Source organism: Somniosus microcephalus, chromosome 9 (genome assembly GCF_052327205.1).
Source record: "Somniosus microcephalus isolate GS21.2 chromosome 9, FLI_Smic_1.0, whole genome shotgun sequence".
Lineage (NCBI taxonomy): Eukaryota > Metazoa > Chordata > Chondrichthyes > Squaliformes > Somniosidae > Somniosus > Somniosus microcephalus.
In genome coordinates this window covers 241,604,202-241,630,364 of record NC_140995.1, presented here as the reverse complement: position 1 = coordinate 241,630,364, position 26,163 = coordinate 241,604,202, and the positions used below count along the sequence as shown (strand labels likewise).

The 26,163-nt window shown below is 57.8% G+C and overlaps 1 protein-coding gene across 1 annotated transcript in view; it reads right to left on the bottom strand.

Moving 5' to 3' along the window:
* Positions 1-25,770, bottom strand: part of nvl (nuclear VCP like) — a gene marked incomplete at its 5' end in the record, with an annotated part of 74,991 nt that extends 49,221 nt beyond the window's left edge. Inside the window, 6 exon segments of the mRNA XM_085998250.1 lie at positions 4,665-4,809; positions 5,250-5,367; positions 10,814-10,890; positions 10,893-10,914; positions 15,351-15,485; positions 25,006-25,770. Of these exon segments, the coding sequence (XP_085854376.1) occupies positions 4,665-4,809; positions 5,250-5,367; positions 10,814-10,890; positions 10,893-10,914; positions 15,351-15,485; positions 25,006-25,770 (1,262 nt within the window).
* Positions 25,771-26,163: the final 393 nt, after the last annotated feature.

Genomic DNA, 26,163 nt, shown 5'->3' with positions numbered 1-26,163 from the left:
TCCCAGAGAGAGTCCATTAACTAAAGGGAGCGACTCCCAGAGAGAGAGTCCATTAACTAAAGGGAGCGACGTGTCCCAGAGAGAGTCCATTAACTAAAGGGAGCGACGTGTCCCAGAGAGAGTCCATTAACTAAAGGGAGCAACGTGTCCCAGAGAGAGTCCATTAACTAAAGGGAACGACGTGTCCCAGAGAGAGTCCATTAACTGAAGGGAGCGACGAGTCCCAGAGAGTCCATTAACTAAAGGGAGCGACGTGTCCCAGAGAGAGTCCATTAACTAAAGGGAGCGACTCCCAGAGAGAGAGTCCATTAACTAAAGGGAGCGACGTGTCCCAGAGAGAGTCCATTAACTAAAGGGAGCGACGTGTCCCAGAGGGAGTCCATTAACTAAAGGGAGCGACACCCAGAGAGAGAGTCCATTAACTAAAGGGAGCGACGTGTCCCAGAGAGAGTCCATTAACTAAAGGGAGCGACGTGTCCCAGAGAGTCCATTAACTAAAAGGGGCGACGTGTCCCAGAGAGAGTCCATTAACTAAAGGGATCGACTCCCAGAGAGAGAGTCCATTAACTAAAGGGAGCGACGTGTCCCAGAGAGAGTCCATTAACTAAAGGGAGCGACGTGTCCCAGAGAGTCCATTAACTAAAGGGAGCGACGTGTCCCAGAGAGAGTCCATTAACTAAAGGGAGCGACGTGTCCCAGACAGAGTCCATTAACTAAAGGGGGTGACTCCCAGAGAGAGTCCATTAACTAAAGGGAGTGACGTGTCCCAGAGAGAGTCCATTAACTAAAGGGAGCGACGTGTCCCAGAGAGAGTCCATTAACTAAAGGGAGTGACGTGTTCCAGAGAGTCCATTAACTGAAGGGAGCGACGTGTCCCAGAGAGAGTCCATTAACTGAAGGGAGCGACACCCAGAGAGAGAGAGTCCATTAACTAAAGGGAGCGACGTGTCCCAGAGAGAGTCCATTAACTAAAGGGAGCGACTCCCAGAGAGAGAGTCCATTAACTAAAGGGAGTGACGTGTCCCAGAGAGAGTCCATTAACTAAAGGGAGCGACGTGTCCCAGAGAGAGTCCATTAACCAAAGGGAGTGACGTGTCCCAGAGAGAGTCCATTAACTAAAGGGAGCGACGTGTCCCAGAGAGAGTCCATTAACTAAAGGGAGTGACGTGTCCCAGAGAGTGTCCATTAACTAAAGGGAGCGACGTGTCCCAGAGAGTCCATTAACTGAAGGGAGCGACACCCAGAGAGAGAGAGTCCATTAACTAAAGGGAGTGACGTGTCCCAGAGAGAGTCCATTAACTAAAGGGAGCGACGTGTCCCAGAGAGTCCATTAACTAAAGGGAGCGACTCCCAGAGAGAGAGTCCATTAACTAAAGGGGGAGACGTGTCCCAGAGAGAGTCCATTAACTAAAGGGAGCGACGTGTCCCAGAGAGAGTCCATTAACTAAAGGGAGCAACGTGTCCCAGAGAGAGTCCATTAACTAAAGGGAGTGACGTGTCCCAGAGAGAGTCCATTAACTAAAGGGAGTGACGTGTCCCAGAGAGAGTCCATTAACTAAAGGGAGTGACGTGTCCCAGAGAGAGTCCATTAACTGAAGGGGGAGACGTGTCCCAGAGAGAGTCCATTAACTAAAGGGAGCGGCGTGTCCCAGAGAGAGTCCATTAACTAAAGGGAGCGACGTGTCCCAGAGGGAGTCCATTAACTGAAGGGAGCGACGTGTCCCAGAGAGAGTCCATTAACTAAAGGGAGCGACGTGTCCCAGAGAGAGTCCATTAACTAAAGGGGGCGACGTGTCCCAGAGAGAGTCCATTAACTAAAGGGAGTGACTCCCAGAGAGAGAGTCCATTAACTAAAGGGGGAGACGTGTCCCAGAGAGAGTCCATTAACTAAAGGGAGCGACGTGTCCCAGAGAGAGTCCATTAACTAAAGGGAGTGACGTGTCCCAGAGAGAGTCCATTAACTAAAGGGAGTGACTCCCAGAGAGAGAGTCCATTAACTAAAGGGGGAGACGTGTCCCAGAGAGAGTCCATTAACTAAAGGGAGCGACGTGTCCCAGAGAGAGTCCATTAACTAAAGGGAGCGACGTGTCCCAGAGAGAGTCCATTAACTAAAGGGAGCGACGTGTCCCAGAGAGAGTCCATTAACTAAAGGGGGAGACGTGTCCCAGAGAGAGTCCATTAACTAAAGGGGGCGACGTGTCCCAGAGAGAGTCCATTAACTAAAGGGAGTGACGTGTCCCAGAGAGAGTCCATTAACTAAAGGGAGTGACTCCCAGAGAGAGAGTCCATTAACTAAAGGGGGAGACGTGTCCCAGAGAGAGTCCATTAACTAAAGGGAGCGACGTGTCCCAGAGAGAGTCCATTAACTAAAGGGAGTGACGTGTCCCAGAGAGAGTCCATTAACTAAAGGGAGCGACGTGTCCCAGAGAGAGTCCATTAACTAAAGGGAGCGACTCCCAGAGAGAGAGTCCATTAACTAAAGGGGGAGACGTGTCCCAGAGAGAGTCCATTAACTAAAGGGAGCGACGTGTCCCAGAGAGAGTCCATTAACTAAAGGGAGTGACGTGTCCCAGAGAGAGTCCATTAACTAAAGGGAGCGACGTGTCCCAGAGAGAGTCCATTAACTAAAGGGAGCGACGTGTCCCAGAGAGTGTCCATTAGCTAAAGGGAGCGACGTGTCCCAGAGAGACTCCATTAACTAAAGGGAGCGACGTGTCCCAGAGAGAGTCCATTAACTAAAGGGAGCGACTCCTAGACAGAGAGTCCATTAACTAAAGGGAACGACTCCCAGAGAGTCCATTAACTAAAAGGGAGCGACGTGTCCCAGAGAGAGTCCATTAACTAAAGGGAGCGACGTGTCCCAGAGAGAGTCCATTAACTAAAGGGAGCGACGTGTCCCAGAGAGAGTCCATTAACTAAAGGGAGTGACGTGTCCCAGAGAGAGTCCATTAACTAAAGGGAGCGACGTGTCCCAGAGAGAGTCCATTAACTAAAGGGAGCGACGTGTCCCAGAGAGAGTCCATTAACTGAAGGGAGCGACGTGTCCCAGAGAGAGTCCATTAACTAAAGGGAGCGACGTGTCCCAGAGAGAGTCCATTAACTAAAGGGGGCGACTCCTAGACAGAGAGTCCATTAACTAAAGGGAACGACTCCCAGAGAGAGTCCATTAACTAAAGGGAGTGACGTGTCCCAAAGAGAGTCCATTAACTAAAGGGAGCGACGTGTCCCAGAGAGAGTCCATTAACTGAAGGGGGAGACGTGTCCCAGAGAGAGTCCATTAACTAAAGGGGGCGACGTGTCCCAGAGAGTCCATTAACTAAAGGGAGCGACGTGTCCCAGAGAGAGTCCATTAACTAAAGGGAGCGACGTGTCCCAGAGAGAGTCCATTAACTAAAGGGAGCGACGTGTCCCAGAGAGAGTCCATTAGCTAAAGGGAGTGACGTGTCCCAGACAGTCCATTAACTGAAGGGAGTGACGTGTCCCAGAGAGAGTCCATTAACTAAAGGGAGTGACGTGTCCCAGAGAGAGTCCATTAACTAAAGGGAGCGACGTGTCCCAGAGAGTCCATTAACTAAAGGGAGTGACGTGTCCCAGAGAGAGTCCATTAACTGAAGGGAGCGACTCCCAGAGAGTCCATTAACTAAAGGGAGCGACGTGTCCCAGAGAGAGTCCATTAACTAAAGGGAGCGACGTGTCCCAGAGAGAGTCCATTAACTGAAGGGAGTGACGTGTCCCAGAGAGAGTCCATGAACTAAAGGGAGTGACGTGTCCCAGAGAGAGTCCATTAACTAAAGGGAGCGACTCCCAGAGAGAGAGTCCATTAACTAAAGGGAGTGACGTGTCCCAGAGAGAGTCCATTAACTAAAGGGAGTGACGTGTCCCAGAGAGAGTCCATTAACTGAAGGGGGAGACGTGTCCCAGAGAGAGTCCATTAACTGAAGGGAGCGACACCCAGAGAGAGAGAGTCCATTAACTAAAGAGAGCGACGTGTCCCAGAGAGAGTCCATTAACTAAAGGGAGTGACGTGTCCCAGAGAGTCCATTAACTAAAGGGAGTGACGTGTCCCAGAGAGAGTCCATTAACTAAAGGGAGCGACGTGTCCCAGAGAGAGTCCATTAACTAAAGGGAGCGACGTGTCCCAGAGAGAGTCCATTAACTGAAGGGGGAGACGTGTCCCAGAGAGAGTCCATTAACTGAAGGGGGAGACGTGTCCCAGAGAGTCCATTAACTAAAGGGAGCGACGTGTCCCAGAGAGAGTCCATTAACTGAAGGGGGAGACGTGTCCCAGAGAGAGTCCATTAACTGAAGGGGGAGACGTGTCCCAGAGAGTGTCCATTAACTAAAGGGAGCGACTCCCAGAGAGAGAGTCCATTAACTAAAGGGAGTGACTCCCAGGGAGAGTCCATTAACTAAAGGGAGTGACGTGTCCCAGAGAGAGTCCATTAACTAAAGGGAGTGACTCCCAGGGAGAGTCCATTAACTAAAGGGAGTGACGTGTCCCAGAGAGTCCATTAACTAAAGGGAGCGACGTGTCCCAGAGAGAGTCCATTAACTAAAGGGAGCGACGTGTCCCAGAGAGTGTCCATTAATGAAAGGGGGTGGCCTGTTACAGGGAGTCCATTAACACATTCTCACTCAGGGTACAGACTGATTGATGTACTCACTGTTCACGGGCCCCCTCGCTTGGAATTCCCAGGCAGATCTCCCGGTCGAAGCGTCCCGCCCGTCGCAGTGCGGGGTCCAACGAGTCCGGCCTGTTTGTCGCACCGATAACCAGAACCTGCGTGGTGCCCACCAGACTGTTCAGATCTGGAACAGGAGAGTAAAGGACACCCATCAAATCGCAGCCGTGGGAACCGGCATCCTACACCAGCCCATACCCGTACAGTATTACACACCCACTCACACCAGCCCATACGGTTTTACACACCCACTCACACCAGCCCATACCCATACGGTTTTACACACCCACTCGCACCAGCCCATACCCATACGGTTTTACACACCCACTCACACCCGTACGGTTTTACACACCCTCTCACACCAGCCCACACCCGTACAGTTTTACACACCCACTCACACCAGCCCACACCTGTATGGTTTTACCCACCCTCTCAACAGCTGATATGGACAGAGAGGGTTGTCGGATTATAATGTGGGATTGGGGTGGGGGGAGGCGCCACACTGCCATTAATTGGCCCAGTTCCAGGCGTGCAGCTGGGAGCCCATTCTCTCGGGGACTGACTGACCGTCCATGCAGGTGAGCAGCTGAGCCACGATCCGACGCTCCATGTCCTTGGATGCAAGTTCGCGTTTGGGAGAAATGGCGTCAATCTCATCGATGAAGATGATGCATGGAGCCTGGAGCTGGGAAAAGGGCCTGGGATCAGTGAGTGAGGCAGCGGAGTACATCAAATCAACACATGGGAGAAGCCTGTGGCAGCAACAAAACAAGGTGATGCCTCTGCAACAGGCTCCACTCCATCCCCCCTCCGACTCACCCCCTCCCCACCATCCCCTCCCCCATCCCCTCCAAAATCCCCCCGACTCTGCCACCTCCCCACCATCACATTCCCTCCCGCCTCACAACCCCCCCCAACAACCCCCCTACCCCCGACTCTCCCCCTCCCCCTCCAACATCCCCCCGACTCTGCCCCCTCCCCACCATCACATTCCCTCCCCCCTCACAACCCCCCCAACAACCCCGCTACGCCCGACTCTGCCCCCCTCCCCACTACCTCATCCCCCCCACACCCCCCCTCCGACTCTCCCCCCTCCCCACCCCCTACAACCCCCACCACATCCCCCCCGACACTCCCCCCCCCTCCCCACCCCCCTCAATCGCCCCACATCCTCCCTCCGACTCTCCCCCCCTCCAACACCCCCCACATCCCCCCTCCGACGCTCCCCCCTCCCCTCAACACCCCTCCGACTCTCCCCCCTCCCCTCAACCCCCCTCCGACTCACCCCCGTCCCCACGCCCCCGCATCCCCCCTCCGACTCGCCCCCCTCCCCACCCCCTACAACCCCCCCACATCCCCCGTCCGACTCTCCCCCCTCCCCCACCCCTATAACCCCCCCCACATCGCCCCTCCGACTCTCCCTGCTCCCCACCCCCTCATCCCCCCTCCGACTCTCCCCCCTCCCCTCAACCCCCCTCCGACTCTCCCCCCTCCCCTCAACCCCCCTCCGACTCGCCCCCCTCCCCACCCCCCCCGCATCCCCCCTCCGACTCTCCCCCCTCCCCACTCCCTACAACCCCCCCACATCCCCCCTCCGACTCTCCCCCCTCCCCCACCCCCTACAACCCCCCCCACATCCCCCCTCCGACTCTCCCCCCTCCCCTCAACCCCCCTCCGACTCGCCCCCCTCCCCCCCACATCCCCCCTCCGACTCTGCCCCTCCCCACAACCCCTCCCCACCCCCCTCAACCCCCCCAGACTCTCCCTCCCTCTCCCCTCCCCCCAGACTCTCCCTCCCTCCCTCCCCTCCCCCCAGACTCTCCCTCCCTCCCTCCCCTCCCCCCACTCTCCCTCCCTCCCCTCCCCCCAGACTCTCCCTCCCTCCCCTCCCCCCAGACTCTCCCTCCCTCCCCTCCCCCGAGACACTCCCTCCCTCCCCCCCAGACTCTCCCTCCCTCCCCTCCAGACTCTCCCTCTCTCCCCTCCCCCCCAGACTCTCCCTCTCTCCCCTCCCCCCCAGACTCTCCCTCTCTCCCCTCCCCCCCAGACTCCCTCTCTCCCCTCCCCCCCAGACTCCCTCTCCCCTCCCCCCCACTCTCCTCCTCTCCCCTCCCCCCAGACTCTCCCTCCCTCCCTCCCCTCCCCCCAGACAATACAATACAATACAAATCGCTTTATTGGCATGATAAGGTACATCTTATGTTGCCAAAGCATCAAAATACATTTATGGTTGAACACATAAACGCGGTTCCATTCATACAGTGTATAAACAGGTATATCCCTGAGTTTATAAATATATTTTCGCCTTGTTTATATATACTCTTGTCTTAGTTTACTGGTTGTCCCTCTGTTCATGGCAAGCTGTAACATAGTGTGCCGCCAGTGTTACACAGCTTCTCTCCTCCCCCAGTAGGAATGGGAGTTTTTGGTTGTCAGTCAGATTTCTGAATTCAGGGCATATTTGTGAGAATTTTTGATAGAAATTCTCTCTGATGCCCTGATATTTTCCACAGGCTGTGAGGAAGTGCATCTCTGTCTCAACTACTCCCTGACTGCAGTGAGAGCATATCCTGTCTTCTCTTGGCAGCCTGGTCTGCCTGTGTCTGCCTTTTTCGATCGCTAGGCTATGTTCGCTAAGTCTGTACCTTGTCAAGGTTCTTCTCAGTTTGTTATCCTTTACCATGGTCAGGTAATCAGCTATGTTGTATTGTCTGTTTAGGGCCAAGTAGCAATTGAGTTTGCTTTGGGTTTTTGTTGTTTCTGCCCAATATGACAGATATTTTTCCTTTTGCTTAGCGACGATTGTGTTGGGTCGAATTCTTTGTGTTACCCTGTCACTGTCCTGGGGCTGGTTATTGTTAGTATTGTTATTAGTTACTTTATTGAGTCCCAGGACTAGTTGACTGAGGGTATTCTTCTTTATGGTCAGCTCTTGGCATTTCAGGGCGTCGTAGTGATAGCATTGGGGGTTGCTCATTTGTAGGTGATTCCAAAATTTGGTGGCTCTTTTTTGGATAGTGATTATTAATGGGTATTGGCCTAGTTCCTCTCCCTCCCTCCCCTCCCCTCCCCCCAGACTCTCCCTCCCTCCCCTCCCCCGAGACTCTCCCTCCCTCCCCTCCCCCCAGACTCTCCCTCTCTCCCCTCCCCCCCAGACTCTCCCTCTCTCCCCTCCCCCCCAGACTCTCCCTCTCTCCCCTCCCCCCAGACTCCATCTCTCCCCTCCCCCCTAGACTCCCTCTCTCCCTCCCCCTAGACTCCCTCTCTCCCCTCCCCCCCAGACTCCCTCTCCCCTCCCCCCCAGACTCCCTCTCTCCCCTCCCCCCCAGACTCCCTCTCCCCTCCCCCCCAGACTCTCCCTCTCCCCTCCCCCCCAGACTCTCCCTCTCCCCTCCCCCCCAGACTCCCTCTCCCCTCCAGACTCCCTCTCCCCTCCCCCCCAGACTCCCTCTCCCCTCCCCCCCCAGACTCCCTCTCTCCCCTCCCCCCCAGACTCCCTCTCTCCCCTCCCCCCCAGACTCTCCCTCTCCCCCCAGACTCTCCCTCTCCCCTCCCCCCCCCAGACTCCCTCTCCCTCCAGACTCCCTCTCCCCTCCAGACTCCCTCTCTCCCCTCCCCCCCAGACTCCCTCTCTCCCCTCCCCCCCAGACTCTCCCTCTCCCCCCAGACTCTCCCTCTCCCCTCCCCCCCAGACTCCCTCTCCCCTCCAGACTCCCTCTCTCCCCTCCCCCCCAGACTCCCTCTCTCCCCTCCCCCCAGACTCCCTCTCTCCCCTCCCCCCAGACTCCCTCTCTCCCCCTCCCCCCCAGACTCCCTCTCTCCCCCTCCCCCCCAGACTCCCTCTCTCCCCTCCCCCCCAGACTCCCTCTCTCCCTCCCCCCCAGACTCCCTCTCTCCCCTCCCCCCCAGACTCCCTCTCTCCCCTCCCCCCCAGACTCCCTCTCTCCCCCTCCCCCCCAGACTCCCTCTCTCCCCTCCCCCCCAGACTCCCTCTCTCCCCCTCCCCCCCAGACTCCCTCTCTCCCCCCCAGACTCCCTCTCTCCCCTCCCCCCCAGACTCCCTCTCTCCCCCCCAGACTCCCTCTCTCCCCTCCCCCCCAGACTCCCTCTCTCCCCTCCCCCCCAGACTCCCTCTCCCCTCCCCCCCAGACTCCCTCTCTCCCCTCCCCCCCAGACTCCCTCTCTCCCCTCCCCCCCAGACTCCCTCTCTCCCCTCCCCCCCCACTGTCCTCCTCTCCCCTCCCCCCCAGACTCCCTCTCTCCCCTCCCCCAGACTCCCTCTCTCCCCTCCCCCCCAGACTCCCTCTCTCCCCTTCCCCCAGAATCTCCCTCTCCCCTCCCCCCAGACTCCCTCTTTCCCCTCCCCCCCAGACTCTCCCTCTCTCCCCTCCCAGACTCTCCCTCTCTCCCCTCCCCAGACTCTCCTCTCTCCCCTCCCCAGACTCTCCTCTCTCCCCTCCCCAGACTCTCCCTCTCCCCCCTCCCCCCCAGACTCTCCCTCTCCCCCTCCCCCCCCAGACTCTCCCTCCTCCCCCCAGACTCTCCCTCTCCCCCCTCCCCCCCAGACTCTCCCTCTCCCCCTCCCCCCAGACTCTCCCTCTCTCCCCTCCCCCCCAGACTCTCCCTCTCCCCCCCTCCCCCCCCCAGACTCTCCCTCTCCCCCCTCCCCCCCAGACTCTCCCTCCTCCCCCCCAGACTCTCCCTCTCCCCCTCCCCCCAGACTCTCCCTCTCCCCCCTCCCCCCCAGACTCTCCCTCTCCCCTCCCCCCCAGACTCTCCCTCTCTCCCTCCCTGACTCTCCCTCTCCCCCCTCCCCCCCAGACTCTCCCTCTCCCCCCAGACTCTCCCTCTCCCCCCTCCCCCCCAGACTCTCCCTCTCCCCCTCCCCCCCAGACTCTCCTCTCCCCTCCCCCCCAGACTCTCCCTCTCCCCCCTCCCCCCCAGACTCTCTCTCCCCCTCCCCCCCAGACTCTCCCTCTCCCCCCTCCCCCCAGACTCTCCCTCTCCCCCCTCCCCCCAGACTCTCCCTCTCCCCCCTCCCCCAGACTCTCCCTCTCCCCCCTCCCCCCCCCAGACTCTCCCTCTCCCCCCTCCCCCCAGACTCTCCCTCTCTCCCTCCCCAGACTCTCCCTCTCTCCCCTCCCCAGACTCTCTCTCCCCCCTCCCCAGACTCTCCCTCTCCCCCTCCCCCCAGACTCTCCCTCTTCCCCCTAGACTCTCCCTCTCCCCCCCAGACTCTCCCTCTCCCCCCTCCCCCCCAGACTCTCCCTCTCCCCCCTCCCCCCCAGACTCTCCCTCTCCCCCCCAGACTCTCCCTCTCCCCCCTCCCCCCCAGACTCTCCCTCTCCCCCCTCCCCCCAGACTCTCCCTCTCCCCCCTCCCCCCAGACTCTCCCTCTACCCCCTCCCCCCAGACTCTCCCTCTCTCCCCTCCCCCCAGACTCTCCCTCTCTCCCCCCTCCCGACTCTCCCCCTCCCCCCCAGACTCTCCCTCTCCCCCCTCCCCCCAGACTCTCCCTCTCCCCCCTCCCCCCCCAGACTCTCCCTCTCCCCCCTCCCCCCCAGACTCTCCCTCTCCCTCCCCCCCAGACTCTCCCTCTCTCCCCTCCCCCCCAGACTCTCCCTCTCCCCCCTCCCCCCAGACTCTCCCTCTCCCCCCTCCCCCCCAGACTCTCCCTCTCTCCCTCCCTCTCCCCCCTCCCCCCCCAGACTCTCCCTCTCCCCCCCCCTGCCCCCCCAGACTCTCCCTCTCTCCCCTCCCCCCCCTGACTCTCCCTCTCTTCCCCCCCTCCCCTGACTCTCCCTCTCTCCCCTCTCCCCCCAGACTCTCCCTCTCCCCCCCTCCCCCCCCAGACTCTCCCTCTCTCCCCGCCCTCCCCCTCCCAGACTCTCCCCTCTCCCCCTCCCCCCAGACTCTCCCTCTCCCCCCTCCCCCCCAGACTCCCCTCTCCCCCTCCCCCCCAGACTCCCTCTCTCCCCTCCCCCCAGACTCTCCCTCTCTCCCCCCTCCCCTGACTCTCCTCTCTCCCCTCCCCCCCCAGACTCTCTCCCCTCCCCAGACTCTCCCCCTTACCGCCCCCCCCCCCCCACCCAGGCTCTACCCCTCCTCCCAGCCTCACCCTGGGTACTCACCACCGCCTCTTCAAACAGCTCTCGCAGTTTCTGCTCCGACTCTCCGGAGACTCCGGACACAATCTCCGTGGCAGCGACTTCAGCATGGGCAGCTCCAGCTCCTGGGAGGACACCGCATCCAGTGGTTACACCAGCAGCAACACCGCAATTCAGAACATAACAGAAGAATTCGGAGCAGGAGTCGGCCATAACGGCCCCCTCGAGCCTGCTCCGCCACACGGCCCCTCGAGCCTGGCTCCGCCACACGGCCCCTCGAGCCTGCTCCGCCACACGGCCCCTCGAGCCTGCTCCGCCACACGGCCCCTCGAGCCTGCTCCGCCACATGGCCCCTCGAGCCTGCTCCGCCACACGGCCCCTCGAGCCTGCTCCGCCACACGGCCCCTCGAGCCTGCTCCGCCACACGGCCCCTCGAGCCTGCTCCGCCACACGGCCCCTCGAGCCTGCTCCGCCACACGGCCCCTCGAGCCTGCTCCGCCACACGGCCCCTCGAGCCTGCTCCGCCATTCAATAAGATCATGGCTGATCATTGACCTCAACTCCACTTTCCCACCTGATCTCCATAGCCCTTGATTCCCAATGAGTCCAAAATTCTCTCAGCCTTGAATATACCCAAAGACTGAGCCTCCACAGCCCTCTGGGGCAGAGAATTCCAAAGATTCACAACCTGAGTGAAGAAATTCCTCCTCATCTCGGTGTTAAATGGCCTACCCCTTATCCCGAGACTATGCCCCCTAGTTCTATACACTCCAGCCAGGGGAAACAACCTCTCAGCATCTGCCCTGTCAATCCCCCTCAGAATATTATATTTTTCAATCAGATCCCCTCATTCTTCTAAACTTCAACCCCCTTGCAATAAAGGCCAACATGCCATTTGCCTTCCTAATTGCTTGCTGTACCTGGATGCTAGCTTTCTGTGTTTCCTGTACAAGGACACCTAAATCTGACTGAAGGCCAACATTTAATGGTTTCTCACCATTTAAAAATTATTCTGTTTTTCTATTCTTCCTACCAAAGTGAGTAACCTCACATTTCCCTACATTATACTCCACCTGCCACCTTACTGCCCACGTCACTTAGTCGATCTATATCCTTTGCAGACTCGGTGTTCTCCTCACAGCTTACTGTCCCACCCAGCTTTGTATCATCAGCAAACTTGGATACATTACACTCGGTCCCTTCATCTAGGTCATTAATATAGATTGTAAATAGCTGAGGCCCCAACACTGATCCTTGCGGCACCCCACTAGTTACAGCCTGCCAACCTGAAAAAGATCTGTTTATCCCTACTCTCTGCTTTCTGTCCGTTAACCAATCCTCTATCCATGCTACTATATTACCCCCAACCCAATGAGCCCTAAATCTTGTGTAATAACCTTTTATGTGGCACCTATTCGAATGCCTTTGGAAATCCAAATATACTACATCCACTGGTTCCCCTTTATCTACCCTGCTAGTTACATCCTCAAAAAACTCTAATAAATTTGTTAAACATGATTTCCCTTTCATAGAAAATCATAATATGATTAGGCAGAGTCTAAGTGCCCTGTTACCACTTCCTTAACAACGGATTCCAGCATTTTCCCGACAACTGATGTTAGGCTAACTGGCCTGTAATTCCCAGTTTTCTCTCTCCCTCCTTTCTTGAATAGCGGGGTTACATTTAGTACCTTCCAATCCGCTGAGATTCTAGAATCTAGATTATTTTGGAAGATCAAAACCAATGAATCCACCGTCCACAACACTGGAATTCACAGTTATTCAACTGTATCGAGACTCCACACCAGGAGCAGGACATTCCCACAGAGACTCCACACCAGGAGCGGGGCATTCCCACCAAGACTCCACAGCAGGAGCAGGACATTCCCACCAAGACTCGGCACCAGGAGCAGGACATTCCCACCAAGATTCGGCACCAGGAGCAGGACATTCCCACCAAGACTCGGCACCAGGAGCAGGACATTCCCACAGAGATGCCACACCAGGAGCAGGACATTCCCGCCGAGTATGGGGAGGAGCAATCATAAAACGATAGAATTAGTCATTAAAATGGAGAGTGAAGTAGTTGACTCAGAGGCTAGGGTCCTGAATTTAAATAAAGGAAACTACGATGGTATGAGGCACGAGTTGGCTAGGATGGATTGGGGAATGTTACTCAAAGGGTTGACGGTGGATAGGCAACGGCAAACATTTAAAGATCGCATGGATGAACTACAGAATTTGCTCATCCCTCTTTGGCATCAAAATAAAACAAAAAAGGTGACTCAACCATGGCTAACAAGGGAAATTAGGGATAGCATAAGATCCAAAGAGAGGACATATAAATTGGCCAGAAAAAGCAGTAAACCTGAGGATTGGGAGCAGTTTAGGATTCGACAAAGGAGGACAAAGGGATTAATTAAGAAAGGGAAAATAGAATATGAGAGTAAGCTTGCAGGGAACATAAAAACTGACTGTAAAAGCTTTTATAGATATGTGAAGAGAAAAAGATTGGTGAAGTCAAGCGTAGGTCCCTTGCAGTCAGAATCAGGGGAATTTATAATGGGGAACAAAGAAATGGCTGATCAATTAAATACATATTTTGGTTCTGTCTTCACAAAGGAGGACACAAATAACCTCCCAGAGATGTCGGGAAACATAGGGTCTGATGAAAGGGAGGAACTGAAAGAAATCAGTATTTGTAGGGAAATTGATGGGATTGAAGGCCGATAAATCCCCAGGGTCTGATAATCTACATCCTAGGGTACTTAAGGAAGTGGCCCTAGAAATAGTTCATGCTTTGCTGATCATCTTCCAGCATTCAATGGAATCTGGAACAGTACCCATGGATTGGAGGGTAGCTAATGTTACCCCACTATTCAAAAAAGGTGGTAGAGAGAAAACGGGGAATTACAGACCGGTAAGCCTGACATCGGTAGTGGGGAAAATGCTGGAGTCCATTATAAAAAATGTAACAGCAGAGCGCTTGGAAAACAGTGACAGGATCGGACTACGTCAACATGGATTTACAAAAGGTAAATCGTGCTTGACTAATCTACTGGAATTTTTTGAGGATGTAACTGGTAAAATAGATAAGGGAGAACCAGTGGATGTGGTGTATTTGGACTTTCAGAAGGCTTTTGATAAGGTCCCGCATAAGAGATTAGCGTGTAAAGTTAAGGCACATGGGATTGGGGGCAAGGTATTGACTTGGATAGAGACAGACAGAAAGCAAAGAGTTGGAATAAACGGGTCTTTTTCCGAGTGGCAGGCAGTGACTAGTGGGGTACCGCAGGGATAGGTCCTTGGGCCCCAGCTATTCACAATCTATATCAATGATCTAGACAAGGGAACTAGATGTAATATCTCCAAGTTTGCAGACGACACAAAGCTGGGTGGGCATGTGTGCTGTGAGGAGGATGCCGAGAAACTCCAGTATGATTTGGGCAGGTTGGGTGATTGGGCAGATGCATGGCAGATGCAGTATAATGTGGATAAATGCGAGGTTATCCACTTCGGTGGCAAAAACAGGAAGGCAGATTATTATCTGAACGGCAATAGATTGGGAGAAGGGGAAGTGCAACAAGACCTGGGTGTCCTTGTGCACCAGTCGCTGAAGGTAACCTTGCAGGTGCAGCAGGCGGTTAAGGCGGCAAATGGTATGTTGGCCTTCATAGTGAGGGGATTCGAGTACAGGAACAAGGATGTCTTGTTGCAGTTGTACAGGGCCTTGGTGAGATCACATCTTGAGTATTGTGTGCAGTTTTGGTCACCTTATCTGAGGAAGGATGTTCTTGCCACAGAGGGAGTGCAGCAAAGATTCACCAGACTGATACCTGGGATGGCAGAAATGACGTATGAGGAGAGATAGGGTCGATTAGGCTTATATTCGCTAGAGTTTAGAAGAATGAGAGGGGATCTCATTGAAACTTATAAAATTCTAACAGGACTAGACAGACTAGATGCAGGAAGGATGTTTCCGATGGCGGGGAGTCCAGAACCAGGGGTCACAGTCTAAGGATAAGGGGTAGGCCATTTAGGACTGAGATGAGGAGGAATTTCTTCACCCAGAGTGGTGAACCTGTGGAATTCTCTACCACAGAAGGCAGTAGAGGCCAGTTCATTAAATATATTCAAGAAGGAGTTGGATATATTTCTTGAGGCTAAAGGGATCAAGGGATATGGGGAGAAAGCAGGGACAGGGTACTGAATTTGGATGATCAGCCATGATTTCATGAAATGGTGGAGCAGGCTCGAGGGCCGAATGGCCTACTCCTGCTCCTATGTTTCAATGTTTCCACACCAGGAGCGGGACATTCCCAAAGACTCCACACCACAAGCAGGACATTCCCACCGAGACTCCACACCAGGAGCGGGAGATTCCCAGAGACTCCACAGCAGGAGCGGGAGATTCCCAGAGACTCCACAGCAGGAGCGGGAGATTCCCAGAGATTGTTCCTCGAAGAGTTTTGTTATATAAAATAATTCTGATACACAAGAGCACATCCCTGTGCTAACGGGTTTTTACTGGCAACGGATTATTTTTAGGTTTTCCTCTTACCCCAACGATGGCCTGTGCCAGCAGGGTCTTCCCGCAGCCTGGGGGTCCATGTAACAGGAATCCCCGTGGTGGCACCACGCCCAGCTGCTGGTACACCTCCGGGTGCCTCAAGTGAATCAGCAGCTGGCACACTGCCTGCAAAGAGAACGGAGAACAAAGGGTTAAATTCAGCTTGGCTGCTCGCAGCCTCGCCCAAACCTGCTGGCTCCTCCATGCGCGACCCTAGACGGTGAATGTGAAAAGTGTCGCCGCCTCACCCAAACCTGCTGACTCCTCCTTCACACGGGAGCCTAGACGGTGAATGTGAAAAGTGTCGCCGCCTCGCCCAAACCTGCTGACTCCTCCTTCACACGGGAGCCTAGACGGTGAATGTGAAAAGTGTCGCCGCCTCGCCCAAACCTGCTGGCTCCTCCTTCACACGGGAGGCTAGACGGTGAATGTGAAAAGTGTCGCCGCCTCACCCAAACCTGCTGACTCCTCCTTCACGAGGGAGCCTAGACGGTGAATGTGAAAAGTGTCGCCGCCTCACCCAAACCTGCTGACTCCTCCTTCACACGGGAGCCTAGACGGTGAATGTGAAAAGTGTCGCCGCCTCGCCCAAACCTGCTGACTCCTCCTTCACACGGGAGTCTAGACGGTGAATGTGAAAAGTGTCGCCGCCTCGCCCAAACCTGACTCCTCCTTCACACGGGAGTCTAGACGGTGAATGTGAAAAGTGTCGCCGCCTCGCCCAAACCTGCTGACTCCTCCATGCGCGACCCTAGACGGTGAATGTGAAAAGTGTCGCCGCCTCGCCCAAACCTGCTGACTCCTCCTTCACACGGGAGCCTAGACGGTGAATGTGAAAAGTGTCGCCGCCTCGCCCAAACCTGCTGGCTCCTCCTTCACACGGGAGCCTAGACGGTGAATGTGAAAAGTGTCGCCGCCTCGCCCAAACCTGCTGGCTCCTCCTTCACACGCGAGCCTAGACGGTGAATGTGAAAAGTGTCGCCGCCTCGCCCAAACCTGCTGGCTCCTCCATGCGCGACCCTAGACGGTGAATGTGAAAAGTGTCGCCGCCTCGCCCAAACCTGCTGGCTCCTCCTTCACGAGGGAGCCTAGACGGTGAATGTGAAAAGTGTCGCCGCCTCGCCCAAACCTGCTGACTCCTCCTTCACACGGGAGCCTAGACGGTGAATGTGAAAAGTGTCGCCGCCTCGCCCAAACCTGCTGACTCCTCCTTCACACGGGAGCCTAGACGGTGAATGTGAAAAGTGTCGCAGCCTCGCCCAAACCTGCTGGCTCCTCCTTCACACGGGAGTCTAGACGGTGAATGTGAAAAGTGTCGCCGCCTCGCCCAAACCTGCTGACTCCTCCTTCACACGGGAGTCTAGACGGTGAATGTGAAAAGTGTCGCAGCCTCGCCCAAACCTGCTGGCTCCTCCTTCACACGGGAGCCTAGACGGTGAATGTGAAAAGTGTCGCAGCCTCGCCCAAACCTGCTGGCTCCTCCTTCACACGGGAGCCTAGACGGTGAATGTGAAAAGTGTCGCCGCCTCGCCCAAACCTGCTGACTCCTCCTTCACACGGGAGTCTAGACGGTGAATGTGAAAAGTGTCGCAGCCTCGCCCAAACCTGCTGGCTCCTCCTTCACACGGGAGTCTAGACGGTGAATGTGAAAAGTGTCGCAGCCTCGCCCAAACCTGCTGACTCCTCCTTCACACGGGAGTCTAGACGGTGAATGTGAAAAGTGTCGCCGCCTCGCCCAAACCTGCTGGCTCCTCCTTCACACGGGAGCCTAGACGGTGAATGTGAAAAGTGTCGCCGCCTCGCCCAAACCTGCTGGCTCCTCCTTCACACGGGAGCCTAGACGGTGAATGTGAAAAGTGTCGCCGCCTCGCCCAAACCTGCTGGCTCCTCCTTCACACGGGAGCCTAGACGGTGAATGTGAAAAGTGTCGCAGCCTCGCCCAAACCTGCTGGCTCCTCCTTCACACGGGAGCCTAGACGGTGAATGTGAAAAGTGTCGCCGCCTCGCCCAAACCTGCTGGCTCCTCCTTCACACGGGAGCCTAGACGGTGAATGTGAAAAGTGTCGCCGCCTCGCCCAAACCTGCTGGCTCCTCCTTCACACGGGAGCCTAGACGGTGAATGTGAAAAGTGTCGCCGCCTCGCCCAAACCTGCTGGCTCCTCCTTCATACGGGAGCCTAGACGGTGAATGTGAAAAGTGTCGCCGCCTCGCCCAAACCTGCTGGCTCCTCCTTCACACGGGAGCCTAGACGGTGAATGTGAAAAGTGTCGCAGCCTCGCCCAAACCTGCTGACTCCTCCTTCACACGGGAGCCTAGACGGTGAATGTGAAAAGTGTCGCAGCCTCGCCCAAACCTGCCGATTCCTCCTTCACACGGGAGCCTAGACGGTGAATGTGAAAAGTGTCGCCGCCTCGCCCAAACCTGCTGGCTCCTCCTTCACACGGGAGCCTAGACGGTGAATGTGAAAAGTGTCGCCGCCTCACCCAAACCTGCTGACTCCTCCTTCACACGGGAGCCTAGACGGTGAATGTGAAAAGTGTCGCCGCCTCGCCCAAACCTGCTGACTCCTCCTTCACACGGGAGCCTAGACGGTGAATGTGAAAAGTGTCGCCGCCTCACCCAAACCTGCTGGCTCCTCCTTCACACGGGAGCCTAGACGGTGAATGTGAAAAGTGTCGCCGCCTCACCCAAACCTGCTGGCTCCTCCTTCACACGGGAGCCTAGACGGTGAATGTGAAAAGTGTCGCCGCCTCACCCAAACCTGCTGGCTCCTCCTTCACACGGGAGCCTAGACGGTGAATGTGAAAAGTGTCGCAGCCTCGCCCAAACCTGCCGATTCCTCCTTCACACGGGAGTCTAGACGGTGAATGTGAAAAGTGTCGCCGCCTCACCCAAACCTGCTGACTCCTCCTTCACACGGGAGCCTAGACGGTGAATGTGAAAAGTGTCGCCGCCTCACCCAAACCTGCTGGCTCCTCCTTCACACGGGAGCCTAGACGGTGAATGTGAAAAGTGTCGCCGCCTCGCCCAAACCTGCTGACTCCTCCTTCACACGGGAGTCTAGACGGTGAATGTGAAAAGTGTCGCCGCCTCACCCAAACCTGCTGACTCCTCCTTCACACGGGAGCCTAGACGGTGAATGTGAAAAGTGTCGCCGCCTCGCCCAAACCTGCTGACTCCTCCTTCACACGGGAGCCTAGACGGTGAATGTGAAAAGTGTCGCAGCCTCGCCCAAACCTGCTGACTCCTCCTTCACACGGGAGTCTAGACGGTGAATGTGAAAAGTGTCGCAGCCTCGCCCAAACCTGCTGACTCCTCCTTCACACGGGAGTCTAGACGGTGAATGTGAAAAGTGTCGCAGCCTCGCCCAAACCTGCTGACTCCTCCTTCACACGGGAGCCTAGACGGTGAATGTGAAAAGTGTCGCCGCCTCACCCAAACCTGACTCCTCCTTCACACGGGAGTCTAGACGGTGAATGTGAAAAGTGTCGCAGCCTCGCCCAAACCTGCTGGCTCCTCCTTCACACGCGAGCCTAGACGGTGAATGTGAAAAGTGTCGCAGCCTCGCCCAAACCTGCTGACTCCTCCTTCACACGGGAGCCTAGACGGTGAATGTGAAAAGTGTCGCAGCCTCGCCCAAACCTGCTGGCTCCTCCTTCACACGGGAGCCTAGACGGTGAATGTGAAAAGTGTCGCAGCCTCGCCCAAACCTGCTGGCTCCTCCTTCACACGGGAGCCTAGACGGTGAATGTGAAAAGTGTCGCCGCCTCGCCCAAACCTGCTGGCTCCTCCTTCACACGGGAGCCTAGACGGTGAATGTGAAAAGTGTCGCCGCCTCGCCCAAACCTGCTGGCTCCTCCTTCACACGGGAGTCTAGACGGTGAATGTGAAAAGTGTCGCCGCCTCGCCCAAACCTGCTGGCTCCTCCTTCACACGGGAGCCTAGACGGTGAATGTGAAAAGTGTCGCCGCCTCACCCAAACCTGCTGACTCCTCCTTCACACGGGAGTCTAGACGGTGAATGTGAAAAGTGTCAAGTGTCGCCGCCTCGCCTGGTCTCCTCCTGTCCTCCCTCCCTCAATGTCAGATTTGATTTGTGTTCCAATCCCTCCATGTATCTACAACCTCCTCCAGCCCAAGTTATTTGCGCACCTCTATTTCTGTCCTCTTGCACATCCACGATTTTATTCGCTCCCTAGGCCCTAATCTCTGGAATTCCCTTCCTAAACCCCTCCGCCTCTCTACCTCCTTTAAGATGCTCCTTAAAACCTATTTCTTTGGCCAGGCTTTTGGTCACCTGGTCTAATATCTCTATGTGCCTCGGTGTTTGATAACACTCCTGTGAAGCACCTTGGGACGTTTTACCAGGTTAAAGCTGCGAGATAAATGCAAATTGTTGTTGTCCAAACACTCACACCAGCCCAGCAGGCTCGCAGGAGCAGGGGTGGGAAAACTCTTTTCACTGCAAGTTGAGGAACATTAAAGATAACTGTAGCACCCAACAGCTGACTGAGAAAGCCTGTCACACTGCCCCCAATCTGTACAGCCCCCTCGCCCCCACTGTCCGTCTGTACGGCCCCCTCGCCCCACTGTCCCCCCAATCTGGACAGCCCCCTCGCCCCCACTGTCCGTCTGTACAGCCCCCTCGCCCCCACTGTCCATCTGTACAGCCCCCTCGCCCCACTGTCCCCCCATCTGTATGGCCCCCTCGCCCCACTGTCCCCCCGCATATGTACGGCCCCCTCGCCCCACTGTCCCCCCCATCTGTACGGCCCCCTCGCCCCACTGTCCCCCCCATCTGTACGGCCCCCTCGCCCCCACTGTCCATCTGTACAGCCCCCTCGCCCCACTGTCCATCTGTACAGCCCCCTCGCCCCACTGTCCATCTGTACAGCCCCCTCGCCCCACTGTCCATCTGTACAGCCCCCTCGCCCCACTGTCCCCCCCATCTGTACGGCCCCCTCGCCCCCACTGTCCATCTGTACGGCCCCCTCGCCCCCACTGTCCATCTGTACAGCCCCCTCGCCCCACTGTCCATCTGTACAGCCCCCTCGCCCCACTGTCCATCTGTACAGCCCCCTCGCCCCACTGTCCCCCCCATCTGTACAGCCCCCTCGCCCCCACTGTCCATCTGTACAGCCCCCTCGCCCCACTGTCCCCCCCATCTGTACGGCCCCCTCGCCCCACTGTCCATCTGTACAGCCCCCTCGCCCCACTGTCCATCTGTACAGCCCCCTCGCCCCACTGTCCATCCCCCTCGCCCCACTGTCCATCTGTACAGCCCCCTCGCCCCACTGTCCATCTGTACAGCCCCCTCGCCCCACTGTCCCCCCCATCTGTACGGCCCCCTCGCCCCCACTGTCCATCTGTACGGCCCCCTCGCCCCACTGTCCCCCCAATCTGTACAGCCCCCTCGCCCCACTGTCCCCCCATCTGTACGGCCCCCTCGCCCCCACTGTCCATCTGTACAGCCCCCTCGCCCCCACTGTCCATCTGTACAGCCCCCTCGCCCCACTGTCCCCCCATCTGTACAGCCCCCTCGCCCCACTGTCCATCTGTACAGCCCCCTCGCCCCACTGTCCATCTGTACAGCCCCCTCGCCCCACTGTCCCCCCATCTGTACAGCCCCCTCGCCCCACTGTCCCCCCATCTGTACAGCCCCGCTCGCCCCACTGTCCATCTGTACAGCCCCCTCGCCCCACTGTCCATCTGTACAGCCCCCTCGCCCCACTGTCCATCTGTACAGCCCCCTCGCCCCACTGTCCATCTGTACAGCCCCCTCGCCCCACTGTCCATCTGTACAGCCCCCTCGCCCCACTGTCCATCTGTACAGCCCCCTCGCCCCACTGTCCATCTGTACAGCCCCCTCGCCCCACTGTCCATCTGTACAGCCCCCTCGCCCCACTGTCCGGCCCCCTCGCCCCACTGTCCATCTGTACAGCACCCCTCGCCCCACTGTCCGTCTGTACAGCCCCCTCGCCCCACTGTCCGTCTGTACGGCCCCCTCGCCCCACTGTCCATCTGTACAGCCCCCTCGCCCCACTGTCCGTCTGTACAGCCCCCTCGCCTCACTGTCCCCCCATCTGCACCGCCCCCTCGCCCCACTGTCCCCCCATCTGTACAGCCCCCCTCGCCCCACTGTCCCCCCATCTGTGCAGTCCCCACGCCCCACTGTCCATCTGTACAGCCCCCCTCGCCCCACTGTCCCCCCATCTGTACAGCCCCCGTCGCCCCACTGTCCCATCTGTACTGCCCCCCTCGCCCCACTGTCCATCTGTACAGCCCCCTCGCCCCACTGTCCATCTGTACAGCCCCCTCGCCCCACTGTCCATCTGTACAGCCCCCTCGCCCCACTGTCCATCTGTACAGCCCCCTCGCCCCACTGTCCAGCCCCCTCGTCCCACTGTCCATCTGTACAGCCCCATCGCCCCACTGTCCATCTGTACAGCCCCCTCGCCCCACTGTCCCCCCATCTGTACAGCCCCCACGCCCCACTGTCCATCTGTACAGCCCCCCTCGCCCCACTGTCCATCTGTACAGCCCCCTCGCCCCACTGTCCATCTGTACAGCCCCCCTCGCCCCACTGTCCATCTGTACAGCCCCCTCGCCCCACTGTCCATCTGTACAGCCCCCTCGCCCCACTGTCCGTCTGCACAGCCCCCTCACCCCACTGTCCGTCTGTACAGCCCCCTCGCCCCACTGTCCATCTGTACAGCCCCCTCGCCCCACTGTCCATCTGTACAGCCCCCTCGCCCCACTGTCCGTCTGTACAGACCCCCTCGCCCCACTGTCCGTCTGTACAGCCCCCTCGCCTCACTGTCCCCCCATCTGCACCGCCCCCTCGCCCCACTGTCCCCCCATCTGTACAGCCCCCCTCGCCCCACTGTCCCCCCATCTGTACAGTCCCCACGCCCCACTGTCCATCTGTACAGCCCCCCTCGCACCACTGTCCCCCAATCTGTACAGCCCCCCTCGCCCCACTGTCCATCTGTACAGCCCCCTCGCCCCACTGTCCATCTGTACAGCCCCCTCGTCCCACTGTCCATCTGTACAGCCCCCTCGCCCCACTGTCCATCTGTACAGCCCCCTCGCCCCACTGTCCCCCCATCTGTACAGCCCCCTCGCACCACTGTCCATCTGTACAGCCCCCTCGCCCCACTGTCCCCCCATCTGTACAGCCCCCTCGCCCCACTGTCCCCCCATCTGTACAGCCCCCTCGCCCCACTGTCCATCTGTACAGCCCCCTCGCCCCACTGTCCATCTGTACAGCCCCCCTCGCCCCCACTGTCCATCTGTACAGCCCCCTCGCCCCACTGTCCATCTGTACAGCCCCCTCGCCCCACTGTCCATCTGTACAGCCCCCTCGCCCCACTGTCCATCTGTACAGCCCCCTCGCCCCACTGTCCATCTGTACAGCCCCCTCGCCCCACTGTCCATCTGTACAGCCCCCTCGCCCCACTGTCCATCTGTACAGCCCCCTCGCCCCACTGTCCATCTGTACAGCCCCCTCCCCATCTGTACAGCCCCCTCGCCCCACTGTCCATCTGTACAGCCCCCTCCCCATCTGTACAGCCCCCTCGCCCCACTGTCCATCTGTACAGCCCCCTCGCCCCACTGTCCATCTGTACAGCCCCCTCGCTCCACTGTCCATCTGTACAGCCCCCCTCGCCCCACTGTCCATCTGTACAGCCCCCTCGCCCCACTGTCCATCTGTACGGCCCCCTCGCCCCACTGTCCATCTGTACAGCCCCCCTCGCCCCACTGTCCATCTGTACAGCCCCCCTCGCCACACTGTCCCCCCATCTGTACAGCCCCCACGCCCCACTGTCCATCTGTACAGCCCCCACGCCCCACTGTCCATCTGTACAGCCCCCTCCCCATCTGTACAGCCCCCTCGCCCCACTGTCCATCTGTACAGCCCCATCGCCCCACTGTCCATCTGTACAGCCCCCTCGCTCCACTGTCCATCCCCATCGCCCCACTGTCCATCTGTACAGCCCCCTCGCCCCACTGTCCATCTGTACAGCCCCCTTGCCCCACTGTCCATCTGTACAGCCCCCCTCGCCCCACTGTCCATCTGTACAGCCCCCTCGCCCCACTGTCCGTCTGTACAGCCCCCCTCGCCCCACTGTCCGTCTGTACAGCCCCCCTCGCCCCACTGTCCCCCAATCTGTACAGCCCCCTCGCCCCACTGTCCATCTGTACAGCCCCCTCGCCTCACTGTCCCCCCATCTGTACAGCCCCCTCGCCCCACTGTCCATCTGTACAGCCCCCCTCGCCACACTGTCCCCCCATCTGTACAGCCCCCACGCCCCACTGTCCATCTGTACAGCCCCCACGCCCCACTGTCCATCTGTACAGCCCCCTCCCCATCTGTACAGCCCCCTCGCCCCACTGTCCATCTGTACAGCCCCATCGCCCCACTGTCCATCTGTACAGCCCCCTCGCTCCACTGTCCATCTGTACAGCCCCATCGCCCCACTGTCCATCTGTACAGCCCCCTCGCCCCACTGTCCATCTGTACAGCCCCCTTGCCCCACTGTCCATCTGTACAGCCCCCTTGCCCCACTGTCCATCTGTACAGCCCCCCTCGCCCCACTGTCCATCTGTACAGCCCCCTCGCCCCACTGTCCATCTGTACAGCCCCCTCGCCCCACTGTCCGTCTGTACAGCCCCCCTCGCCCCACTGTCCGTCTGTACAGCCCCCCTCGCCCCACTGTCCCCCAATCTGTACAGCCCCCTCGCCCCACTGTCCATCTGTACAGCCCCCTCGCCGCACTGTCCATCTGTACAGCCCCCCTCACCACACTGTCCCCCCATCTGTACAGTCCCCTCGCCCCACTGTCCCCCCATCTGTACAGCCCCCTTGCCCCACTGTCCCCCCATCTGTACAGTCCCCTCGCCCCACTGTCCCCCCATCTGTACAGCCCCCTCGCCCCCACTGTCCGTCTGTACAGCCCCCTCACCCCCACTGTCCATCTGTACAGCCCCCTCGCCCCCACTGTCCATCTGTACAGCCCCCTCGCCCCCACTGTCTGTCTGTACAGCCCCCTCGCCCCCACTGTCCCTCTGTACAGCCCCCCTCGCCCCCACTGTCCGTCTGTACAGCCCCCTCGCCCCACTGTCCCTCTGTACAGCCCCCTCGCCCCACTGTCCATCTGTACAGCCCCCTCGCCCCCACTGTCCGTCTGTACAGCCCCCTCGCCCCCACTGTCCCTCTGTACAGCCCCCTCGCCCCACTGTCCATCTGTACAGCCCCCTCACCCCACTGTCCCTCTGTACAGCCCCCCTCGCCCCCACTGTCCAGTTCATTTACCCACTGAGCCATTGCAAACAGTACAGGCATCGATGGGGAACTGTTTGATCAACGTTAATTGATGGTCCCAGTTTCACTGCCTGGTCTGTGGCGAGTCAGCCAATCTCAGCCGGGGTGACAGATACATCAGCAGGTCTCCCTGCTCCCAACACCCATCGAGGACTCCAGGGGCTCGGTCTGCTTGCCAACACATGCCGTCTCTAATCACACAAAGAATGGCCCCTTGGCCGACCGAGCACAGGTTCAGCGCTGCCTGCGACATCTACCCCAGCACAAGGCCTCGCCCATTATGGTGGGTCTGTCCAGGGCGCATGGACTGCATGATCCTTACCTTCAGCGTTTCCTCATTGCCACCAACATCCTCAAACTTCACCGTCGAATGCTGCAACTCAAAGCCTTTCCTCCCAGCTGAAAAACAAGACAGAGATGAGTCAGCACAAGAGGGAGAGGGTTGGAAGAGGGCGGAGGGACAGAGAGAAGGATAGACTGAGAGGGAGTGGGATAGACAGAGGCCGAGAGAGTGACAGATGGAGTGAGGCCGAGAGAGGAATAGGCCGAGAGAGGGGCCGAGGGGGGGGGGGAGAGAGAGGGAGGGAGAGAGGCCGAGAGGAGGGAGGAGAGAGGAGAGAGGAGAGAGAAAGAGAAAGAGAAAGAGAAAGAGAAAGCGAGGGGGAGAGGGGGAGAGAAAGATAGACTGAGGGAATGAAGGAGTGAGGGATAGGCTGAGAGGGAGAGAGAGGGGGGTTAGACAGACAGAGACAGAGACAGAGAGAGAGAGAGAGAGAGAGAGAGAGAGAGAGAGACTGACAGAATGAAGGAGGGATAGGCTGAGAGGGAGAGAGGGGGGATAGCGCGAGAGAGGGCGAGCGCGAGAGCAAGCGCCTAAGGGAGTGAGCCAGAGAGCGATAGACAGAGCAAGAGAGAGGGATAGACTAAGAGAGAGTGAGGAAGAGAGATAGACTGAGGGAGAGAGAGCGCGAGAGACAGGGATAGACAGAGAGTGAGAGGGACAGACGAGAGGGAGTGAGAGAGAGCGATAGACTGAGGGAGAGAGAGAGAGAAACAGAGTGCTACGAGTTGGGTGAGTCAGGGAGTCTTAACTGTTTGCTAAAATCAAACTTTTGTTTGTTTCACATTTACTGTTACTATTTCAAATCTAAATTTCCCAGCTTTAAGCAGGGTTATAAAGGGATATACAAGGCCTACAATTCAGAGCAGCTGAATGCAGTTAATTAGGGAAACTAGATTAAACTGGTTCTGCTGTAGCTGGACTCAGCAAGCTCCTTTGTTTCAGGTCCTATAAAACAGGCTTTGAAGTGCGATTTTGCTCTGAGTGCGGTTTAAACAGAGTGCTGTGAGTTGGGTGAGTCAGGTAGTTCGGTGAGGAGTGGAAGGAGCTCCCTTGCTTCGCCTTTGTTTTTCCTAACTTTTCACCCTGTAGGAATTGGTTCTTAAAGAATCCGAGAGCGGGAGCAGTCAAACAACAATA